This window comes from Scylla paramamosain, chromosome 5 (genome assembly GCF_035594125.1).
Source record: "Scylla paramamosain isolate STU-SP2022 chromosome 5, ASM3559412v1, whole genome shotgun sequence".
NCBI classification, from domain to species: Eukaryota; Metazoa; Arthropoda; class Malacostraca; order Decapoda; family Portunidae; genus Scylla; species Scylla paramamosain.
Window position 1 is genome coordinate 21,085,070 of NC_087155.1, and position 11,357 is coordinate 21,096,426.

At 39.1% G+C, this 11,357-nt stretch overlaps 1 protein-coding gene across 1 annotated transcript; it reads right to left on the reverse strand.

Annotated features, from left to right (window-relative positions):
- Positions 1–231: 231 nt before the first annotated feature.
- On the reverse strand, positions 232–9,018 carry LOC135100653 (coatomer subunit zeta-1-like). The gene is made up of 5 exons (XM_064003748.1): positions 8,713–9,018; positions 7,421–7,666; positions 4,076–4,209; positions 3,564–3,654; positions 232–2,044 (listed from the first exon to the last, which is right to left on the reverse strand). The coding sequence occupies exons 1-5, from the start codon at positions 8,725–8,727 to the stop codon at positions 1,997–1,999; spliced, it is 534 nt and encodes a 177-aa protein (XP_063859818.1). The 5' UTR covers positions 8,728–9,018; the 3' UTR covers positions 232–1,996.
- Positions 9,019–11,357: the final 2,339 nt, after the last annotated feature.

Consider the following 11,357-nt stretch of genomic DNA (forward strand, 5'->3'; position numbering starts at 1 on the left):
ACTAAGGATACAGTCCACAGTAGTCTAGCAGTGGATTCAGGCCTCAGCAGTGTGATACTTGACACAGCACCCGTAAGCCTTTAACCCCAAGAAAACTCACAGGCAGGTCCCTTGAGAAAACCCCCATCAGATAGAAGGCACTTGAAATGTCCGAAACTCGGGTAGAAATCAGGGATAGTGTGCAGAGGTGTGTAATGTCCCTGTCAACCTCAATGACAATAATTTGCAGAGACAGTTTTGGAATTTATTTCATGCTACAAGGAGTAACATTCTTTATTATCAATGAATCATGGAGTTTAATGCATGTAAAATATATAAGTTTCATTGAACTACAAGTTAAAAATTTGTTTTTTTATGGAAAGGATCTTTTTTTTTTTTTTAAGGAAATTAATTATGAATGGAAGACATCATCCACTTCCTCATTGGCTGAAAAATAGTATGGTTCCAGCAGATCATGTCTCCCACTACAGTTCAACATTGACTAGTTACAAGCCAGCACCCACATATATTATGAAGTCCAGACACCCATTGCCTCAGTCTGCTTGAAGATGTTGGAACAAAATGTTGCATATAACAAGCTTTCCTTTGGATAGCTCCTCCCTAGCTTCCTGGCTCCTAACCTACCTCCCCTTCTCTTTCTGTCCACCATTGACAGAGACTGCTGGCACTTGCAAGCTTGGGATCATATTCTCAAACACTTCAGCATCAGTTACTTTTAGCATATTGCAGCGGAAGTTACTGGAGTTTTAAGGCTAACATCAATACACTCACACCTGCCATTCTTTGTGGGACATACAGAAAATCCACACAAAAAAAAATTAATTTATTCAGTTAACAAAACATCTTTTTTTTCATTCCTTTCTCTATATATATCTCTATATTCACAGAATGATACTTAAGATTGCAGTGGTGCCTTGGTAGAGTATGCCAGTACTTTTTACTGCTTTTCATGTTACATTATTTTAATTTGACTTGTGTTTTACGATAAAAATGATTTAACTATTCCTTGGAGACTCAACAGTTTGGTACTAATTTTTAAAGTCTTGTTAATAAATTTCAGAATGAACTTTAAAAGGAAAAATGGCATTATTGAATTACATCTCATGTTGGGAAGAAGGAAAAAAAAAAAAAAATATATATATATATATATATATATATATATATATATATATATATATATATATATATATATATATATATATATATATATATATATATATATATATATATATATATATATATATATATACACACACACAATTACTAATATTTGTAGTATTATATGATCATAAGGTGTCAGGCTAAGGCTGCAAGAGACTGCTGCCTCTCACATCAAGAGACTTTTAGGAGACAAGTCTAACTTGAAACTTTTAGACTGCAAGTGAGGCAATGTGCTACAGTCACCTGAACCCCCTTTGTAACTTTAATAACAAGATCTGGATATTAAAATGAAGATGAATGTTTCTTATACTCTGCATACTGATTCAAAATATATCTTACTTGTATTATAAAAAATAGTTTTGTTTACGATGCCTTTAAATTATGACCATTGAAACTTTGAATGTATCTTTCATTGACCATCAGAGATTAGTTTTTCTCTACAGTGACATCATCTTACCACCACTGAAATGCAACTACTTGGAAAACTTTTAACTATTTAGAAAATTTTTAACATCAGATGAAAGCAATCACTTTTACTAACACCATCTACCTCCTTTGTATGACACTCAGTACATATTCACATACCAAACGCTGACCTTTTCCATAGTGAAAAATCCTCAGGAATGTGTTAATTGTGCTGATACAAAATCGTCCACAATATCAAAACAAATGAGAACTTTAAACATGAGAAATCATCTATATGCCTAAAATGTCTGAATGAATTTACATAGTTTCCTGATTGAGCACCTGATGTAATGTGTCCACTAGGTGCAGATGTGTGTGTGTGTGTGTGTGTATGTGTGGAGGAGCAGATAAGGGAAACAACATGACTATTTTACTTTAACAATGACCACTTCAGTTGTTCCCGGGCTGACTGCAACACCTGGAAGAAGAATATGTTACATAAGAACATGAACCACAAAAATGCAATGCTACTCTGTCTCAATAAATTATATACCTTTGCCTTTTTCAATTAGATTTCTATAATTTAATATTTATACAAATATAAATAGGTAAAGGGCAAGCATGAAAAGACACACACACACACACACACACACACACACACACACACACACACACACACACACACACACACACACACACATGCTTGGCTCACAACTGAGAAGGCTTGGGTTCAAATCTTGCAAGTGGTGAGGCAGATGGGTGAGCCTCTTAATACAGAGCTCTGTTCACCTAGTGCAAGTAAGAACAGGATGTAAGCCAAGGGTTGTGACCTTGCTGTCCTGCTATCCTATCTTAAGATCAGTCACTATGAGCTCTTCATTCTCTAGGTGAGGGAATGACTGGCTGTGTTGTGAGGCCAGCAAATGACTGTGGGTGCATAACAGATGGACACACACACACACACACACACACACACACACACACACACACACACACACACACACACACACACACACACACACAAGGTTTAATTAGTGCAAAGATAAGCCTTCAAAACACACATCCACATAGAAAAGAAGGGTGTACTTCAGTGCTGCAGGAATAAGGATTATTTAGTCCTATAAAAGTTAATATGAAGTGCACAGAGAGAGAGAGAGAGAGAGAGAGAGAGAGAGAGAGAGAGAGAGAGAGAGAGAGAGAGAGAGAGAGAGAGAGAGAGAGAGAGAGAGAGAGAGAGAGAGAGAGAGAGAGAGAGAGAGAGAGAGAGAGAGAGAGAGAGAGAGAGAGAGAGAGAGAGAGAGAGAGAGAGAGAGAGAGAGAGAGAGAGAGAGAGAGAGAGAGAGAGAGAGAGAGAGAGAGAGAGAGAGAGAGAGAGAGAGAGAGAGAGAGAGAGAGAGAGAGAGAGAGAGAGAGAGAGAGAGAGAGAGAGAGAGAGAGAGAGAGAGAGAGAGAGAGGATCCCATCACACACCCATCACCAAATCTCACAACTCACCACTCCTGTTGTAGTTTCCAGCTTCTGTCTCACTTGCTGATGACAACAAATCCCCACTATTAATTCTCTCTCTCTCTCTCTCTCTCTCTCTCTCTCTCTCTCTCTCTCTCTCTCTCTCTCTCTCTCTCTCTCTCTCTCTTTCTCTCCATCATACACACATTTATAGAAGGGATATTAAAAGACAAAATGTTTTCCTCACAGCAACATTAAATCTGGAAACATTTGGATTATCATCATCATTATTATCCCAGCAACTGAAGCTTAAGATCAGGACAACTTGCCAGCAAAGTACAGTACTACAAAGCAGATAAGGCAAGGAACATCAAAACTTAGAAAGAATATTAAATCTTTTGATAAAAAACATCATCTAATAAAAATCTTAAACAGAATGTAAAAAAATGCAAAAGTAGTTCACTCACACTCAACATTACAGAATCCAAAACTAAAATTTAATCACAAGTGACAACAAACACACCACACAACCATCTGCTTCTCTTCCTTACCTGGGTTACAGTTTGGTCATTGAAGGGCGACTCCTCCATCCTGAGGGCGACTCGCTGACTTACTACTTGAGGATCAGTCTCCAGGGGGATGCTGTATGCACACACGCACACACACAAAGGAGGTGAGGGGAGAAAAAGGGATAAAAATTAGTAATAGGATATGAGATTAATGCAACACTGTAGTAAATGAATAATGAATGACAAGGGAAGGATTAGGTATGGAGAATTGTAAAATGAATAAGGGGATATGGTATTAATTTGTTATTCAATCCATTATTATCACTGGATTTATTTACTGAAGCTCTGCTTTGGAAAAATTACAAAGATGATCAAGTACAACACTAAATAAATAATACTCCTAATCTAACTTAACTGCACCTAACTATCTTCAGGGCTGTTTGGGAGCCTGTAACTAGATGATTAAGTAAATATTGAATAAACAATTCTCCTAACTTTACTGGTACTGAAGTTTACTAACTTCAGTACCGTATGAGAAGCTGTCACTCACTCACCCTCCATCACAGATCTCATCCATGGCCAGCATTATAAGGTCAAGGTTGTCAAGCAGTGCACGTTTCTCCACATTCTTGCGGAGGATTGCGGAGACGGCATCGTACAGACAGCTGAGTACAGACACCAAGATCAGCTGTAGGGATAATGATAAGAATAATCTTATCTTGAAGAAACCAGGATCAGATGTAAGGATAATGATAAGAATAATGATAAGAATTTTTTTTTTTTATGTAGGAGGGAAACTGGCCAAGGGTAACAAAAATCCAATAAAAAAAAAAAAAAGCCCATTGAGATGCCAGTCCCAGAAAAGGCTCCAGAGCAGTAGTAAAAAATTGAAGGATAAGTGTCTTGAAACCTCCCTCTTAAAGGAATTCAAGTCATAGGAAGGTGGAAATACAGAAGCAGGCATAGAGCTCCAGAGTTTACCAGAGATGGGGATGAATGATTGAGAATACTGGTTAACTCTTGCATTAGAGGTGGACAGAATAGGAGTGAGAGAAAGAAGAAAGTCTTGTGCAGCGAGGCCACAGGAGAAGGGAGGGCATGCAGTTAGCAAGATCAGAAGAGCAGTTAGCATGAAAAAAGCAGTAGAAGATAGCTAGAGATGCAACATTGCAGTGATGAGAGAGGCTGAAGACAGTCAATTAGAAGAGAGGAATTGATGAGACAAAAAGCTTTTGATTCCATCCTACCTAGAAGAGCAGTATGAGTGGAAACCCCCCAAACATGTGAAGCATACTCCATAGATGGACGGATAAGGCCATTGTACAGAGTTAGCAGCTGGGGGCGGTGAGAAAAACTGGCGGAGACGTCTCAGAATGCCTAACTTCATAGAAGCTGTTTTAGCTAGAGATGAGATGTGAAGTCTCCAGTTCAGATTATAAGTAAAGGACAGACTGAAGATGTTCAGTGTAGAAAAGGGAGACAGTTGAGTGTCATTGAAGAAAAGGGATAGTTGTCTGGAAGGTCGTATCGAGTTGATAGATGGAGGAATTGAGTTTTGAGGCATTGAACTATACCAAGCTTGCTCTGCCCCAATCAGAAATTTTAGAAAAATCAAAAGTCAGACGTTCTGTGGCTTCCCTGCGTGAAATGTTTACTTCCTGAACGGTTGGACGTCTATGAAAAGATGTGGAAAAGTGCAGGGTGGTATCATCAGTGTAGGAGTGGATAGGACAAGAAGTTTGGTTTAGAAGGTCATTGATGAATAATACGAAGAGAGTGGGTGACAGGACAGAACCCTGAGGAACACCACTGTTAATAGATTTAGGAGAACAACAGTGACTGTCTACCACAGCAGCAATAGAATGGTCAGAAAGGAAACTTGAGATGAAGTTACAGAGAGAAGGATAGAAGCAGTAGGAGGGTAGTTTGGAAATCAAAGCTTTGTGCTAGACTTTATCAAAAGCTTTTGATATATTCAAGGCAATAGGATAAGTTTCAACAAAATCTCTAAAAGAGGATGACCAAGACTCAGTAAGGAAAGCCAGATCACCAGTAGAGCAGCCTTGATGGAACCCATACTGGCGATCAGATAGGAGGTTGTGAAGTGATAAATGTTTAAGAATCTTCCTGTTGAGGATAGATTAAAAAAACTTTACATAGGCAGGAAATTAAAGCAACAGGACGGTAGTTTGAGGGATTAGAACAGTCACCCTTTTTAGGAAGAGGCTGAATGTAGGCAAACTTCCAGCAAGAAGGAAAGGTAGATGTTGACAAACAGAGCTGAAAGAGTTTGACTAGGCAAGGTGCAAGCACGGAAGCATAGTTTTGGGGAACAATAGAAGAGACCCCATCAGGTCCATAAGCCTTCTGAGGGTTTAGGCCAGCAAGGGCATGGAAAACATCATTGCAAAGAATTTTAATAAGTAGCATGAACTAGTCAGAGGGTGGAGGAGAGGGAGAAACAAGCCCAGAATCATCTAAGGTAGAGTTTTTAGCAAAGGTTTGAGCAAAAAGTTCAGCTTTAGAAATAGATGTGATAGCAAAGGTGCAATCTGGTTGAAATAAAGGAGGGAAAGAAGAAGAAGAAGCAAAGTTATTGGAGATGTTTTTGGCTAGATGCCAGAAGTCATGAGGAGAGTTAGATCTTGAAAGATTTTGACACTTTCTGTTAATGAAGGAGTTTTTCGCTAGTTGGAGAACAGACTTGGCATGGTTCCAGGCAGAAATATAAAGTGCATGAGATTCTGGTGATGGAAGGCTTAAGTACCTTTTGTGTGCCACCTCTCTATCATGTATAGCTTAAGAACAAGCTGTGTTAAACCAAGGTTTGGAAGGTTTAGATCGAGAAAAAGAGTGAGGAATATATGCCTCCATGCCAGACACTATCACCTCTGTTATGCGCTCGGCACACGAAGATGGGTCTCTTACATGGAAGCAGCAGTCATTCAAAGAAAAATCAACAAAATAGCTTCTCAGGTCAACTAGCAGAGGCAAAACGCCACAGGCACCTTCGCTTAGGGGGATCCTGAGGAGGGATTGGAGCGATAGGACAAGATACAGATATGAGATTGTGATCAGAGAAGCCCAACGGAGAAGAAAGGGTGACAGCATAAGCAGAAGGATTAGAGGTCAGGAAAAGGTCAAGAATGTTTGGTGTATCTCCAAGATGGTCAGGAATACGAGTAAGGTGTTGCACCAATTGCTCTACGTTGTGAAGGATAGCAAAGTTGAAGGCTAGTTCACCAGGATGGTCAGTGAAGGGAGAGGAAAGCCAAAGCTGGTGGTAAACACTGAAGTCTCCAAGAATGGAGATCTCTGCAAAATGGAAGAGAGTCAGAATATGCTCCACCTTGGAAGTTAAGTAGTCAAAGAATTTCTTATAGTTAGAGGAGTTAGGTGAGAGGTATACAGCACAGATAAATTTAGTTTGAGTGACTCTGTAGTTGTAGCCAGAAGGTGGAAATCTCGGAAGATTCAAGAGCGTGGGCACGAGAGCAGGTTAAGTCATTGCACACATAAACACAACATCCAGCTTTGGATTGAAAATGAGGATAGAGAATGTAGAAGGGAACAAAAAAGGGGCTACTGTCAGTTGCCTCAGACACCTGAGTTTCAGTGAGGAAAAGAAGATGAGGTTTAGAAGAGGAGAGATGGTGTTCTATGGATTGAAAATTAGATCTTAGACCGCGAATGTTGCAGAAGTTAAAGAAGAAAAAGTTGAGGGGGCGGTGTCAAGACACCTATCTACATGGGATGGCCCAGACAAAGCACCACAAATTCATAAACATGTCATTCACACTCTAAAGGCATGTCTGCACTACTGGTGGCCACTTATGGTACTCAAGCACACAACTCAGATCAGAAGAGAGAAAAGTAAAAAAATTATCCTACACACACACCTCATTCTCATATGACATGCCCATCACATAAAAGAAGAGATCCACATTGGAGCGATAGACGCAAGTGAGTCTGTCCAGCATGATCACTTCAGCATTGGCGCGATGAGTTTTCTGGAAAAGGTTCTTTTCAAACTTGCGTTCCTCCTTCACTCCGGAGAAGATGGAAGGGTCGTAATACTTGGCCAGCAGTCTGTTGCCATCATTGTCCAGGATGGCAATACCCTTGATGATGTACAGGGTGGGCTCCTGGAAGCATCATAAGAATATAATGGAAGCTGCAACAAGCTGTCAGATCTACACATTGCAGTTCCTTTATTTGGCCCATGGATGGACGTACATAAGAAAATAAGGGAAGCTGCATGAAGCTGTCAGATCTACATGCGGCAGTCTCTTTTATCTAACTCATGGATGGATGTAGATAAGAAAATAAGGGAAGCTGCAACAAGCTGTCTGTCAGATCTACACATGGCAGTCCCTTTATCTAACCCCATGGATGAATGTACATAAGAAAATAAGGGAAGCTGCAAGAAGCCACCCAGCCTACATGTGGCAGTCCCTGTATAAAACATACTATTGTCCACAAATAACTCGAGATTCATTATTTATGTTTGGTCTTGTTTTTGACGCTCGGTTGGCTAGATCTGTCAGCAACACTCCCCATTTATCCGGGCTTGTGACTGGCACTGAGTTGGGCTGGCTTGCCTCCCCAGAGGCTGGGTTCCCTGTATAAAATATACATACCTATGTAATTCCACTAATGACTTGACACTAGCATCTGGTAAAGACTATAGGTTGTAGGCTCATATATATGGTTATTATTACAGAATTATACCTGTCTCATTTTGGCAAACAAAAACTATGCCTTTCTGGCAATATTCTAGATTCCACTGTTACATACACCAATACCATCACAATTTTCAATAATGCTGCAGTTTTATTATACATTATCTTCATTATTCATTACCTCTTTCCCAGGAAGTTAAGAGATCTGATGGACATCCTTTCTTACTCGTCATCTACACCAAACCTTCCCCTGCACCACCACAACACATAGCCTTCCTCTACACCAACACAACACCATATCTTTCTCCTACATCACTACACAACCTAGACCACATCAGATCCTCTACACCACGTCAACACCATACCTTCTGCACCACCACCACGTCTTCCCGTCACCTTAACACCAATATTAAGACACACGCACTCACTCATGCTCCCAATTAACAATCCTGGACCTAATAAGTAAGTGTGTGAGTAAATATACAGGAAAATAGAGAGAGAATACTTGCCAGCAGACCGGACATGTTGACAGTTGTGGGCAAATAATTCCGGGTTGTGAAGTGGAGGTTTTGTCTTCTTTTCTTATCAATATCTTCTTTTCTTCTAATAAGGGGATATTAGTTTGTGGTATATAAGTGTAGTAATGAAAAATACTGTGTTTGTGGGCTGGTTTTCGTATAGGATGTGAAGTCTTTATTGTTTAACTCTGTGTTGGCAAGTGTTGGAGACACGTCATCTGTTATTACTGAAGATATATGCAGGTGTTAGGAGGCATGTTGCTTCCGTGTTGTGTTTGGTCTCTCCTACAGGCTGAGGAGGACGACGGAAAGCACTGGACCTACGAAACTATATAAAACTGAAAAGGTCACAAGGTGTCTTGTACATTAATGTCTGTCTGAGCGGATGTAGTGTACCTTATGCTCTACACTCCTATGTTATTTTTGCTCAAACTCGTGTATGACAGGGTTTCTGCTGCTGATATCGTAATCAGAGCAAGTACAATCATCATTTGTCATTATGAATATACATAACGCATCATATTTGAAACCTTCAGCGTACCTACAACTCTCACTGTTCCGCACGATATGGGCATGTCATCCTTAACTTTCACTTTTTGAAGTAAATACTGCTAATTCCATGTTTCTGTTGGTAGTGTAGAGAAAGGAATGATTTACGTTCTTCCAGGTAATATTTCAATGAGAAATGTTCACTATTAACTAATAGTTCAATGCGACGATGCTGCTGTCCGCTCCGAAAATTTTAATAAAATGTGTTTCTTAATGATCTGATAACACATAGTGATTAAGGTAACGCATATCAGTAAGATAAGGTCTCCTACACTTTTAGTTGGAAGGAAACATAGATTTACCCTAAATAAATTTATAATAATACCAAATATGAGGAGCAGTCAATCACAGCAAAGCGAACTAAAAATCCTTGAGTCACAATTAAGGTGTGTGTGTGTATGTGTGTGTGTGTATGTGTGTGTGTGTGTGTGTGTGTGTGTTAGGCTCTGCATGATAGCCAGCACAAGTTAAGGAGAGGAGATAATTTTGTTTTATCATTTAATTACGATCATAGAGCCACAGGCCTAGTACAACAATTATTTGTACATGCTCATAGTATTCGAGGGACGCAGAACATATTTCGACAGAGGAATGAATATACCTAATACACACGGAATTTTGACTTCCGTGGTGCAATAATATTAACATGTGAATGAAAAATAGTCGCCTTTCTCTGTCGTTGTCTTGAGAACAGTCCCTGTAACGAGATTAGCATATGACAGGTCAGTCACAGTCAGATGTCACAGTTTTCACAACTGAGTTTGCAACCCGTGAATGGCTAATGAATGACTCTTTACATATTCAGCAACAACACAAAATATATTGGTAAAAAAAAAAGGCATACTTTAGGTTCCGTTTATAGTCGGCTACTGAGAAGTGCAAAATGAACACTCTTGCTGCAGTGGCATTTATAGCATGTTTGCGCTTACAAAACTGAATCCATAATTTCTGCGTAGCTGCATTTGTAGTAAAAGCTGTGGAAAGATGCATTTCGTTTGCTGCGATCCAGTGCCCGACATCCTCTGACACTGCAAACATGCACTATTGCTGATGTGGCAGGGGCGATTCTCGCAAAACTGACTGCGGGGTCAGTGCGCTTCCCCTGTTAGACAGTCACCCCGAGCCTGTCCCTCCGTGTGATGTGCCCATGATACGAGAAGGCGAACGAAATTTCGTATGTGTGTAAGTCGGCCTGAGTATTATATGGACATTGGCCCTACTTGGCCACGTGCCAAACGTAGCTTAACCAACAAACCTGTGCGTTTTTACCGACACTGATAAACAGCATTTTGAGAGTATTGTTGCCCATGTTGATATTGATGTTCGAGATAAGAGTAACGTGAATGAATTTGCTGACAGGCTATTCCATGAAATATATAGGTGTGCTATTAGTTGAAAGATTAGCAGGTGAAGTTATAGAAAACGAGAGGGATAACTTGGGTAAATGGGAGAAGTTGCTCTAAGATAAAGAAGACAGAAGAGTATGACAAGCTGTGGATTAGAAAGGTAATCTGAATGTGTCAGATCACAATAATGAGAGGTCACCTATTGATGAAGATTTCAAAATTCGCTTTGAAAGATTACTTAATCCAGCGCAGGCCCATCACGATTATGATGTTGGCACACATGTCAGTATTTCAGTATTAGACAATCCTCTCTCCCCCGATGAAGTCCTGAAACAAGTCAAGGTTCTGAGGCCAGACAAAGCTTGTGGGTCTGACGGGATATCTACTGGGATATATATATATATATATATATATATATATATATATATATATATATATATATATATATATATATATATATATATATATATATATATATATATTTGTGGGTCAGACGGGATATCTACTGGGTTATATATATATATATATATATATATATATATATATATATATATATATATATATATATATATATATATATATATATATATATATATATTTGTGGGTCAGACGGGATATCTACTGGGTTATATATATATATATATATATATATATATATATATATATATATATATATATATATATATATATATATATATATGGGTCAGACGGGATATCTACTGGGTTATATATATATATATA

Bases quoted from the DNA above. Each gene is read 5' to 3' on its own strand.
- LOC135100653 (XM_064003748.1), bottom strand. The intron at 4,210-7,420 runs GTGTGTGTGTAG...TTATCCCTACAG, and splicing joins GCATGTCATATGAGAATGAG to CTGATCTTGGTGTCTGTACT. The intron at 2,045-3,563 runs GTAAGGAAGAGA...TTCTTCTTCCAG, and splicing joins ATGACCAAACTGTAACCCAG to GTGTTGCAGTCAGCCCGGGA.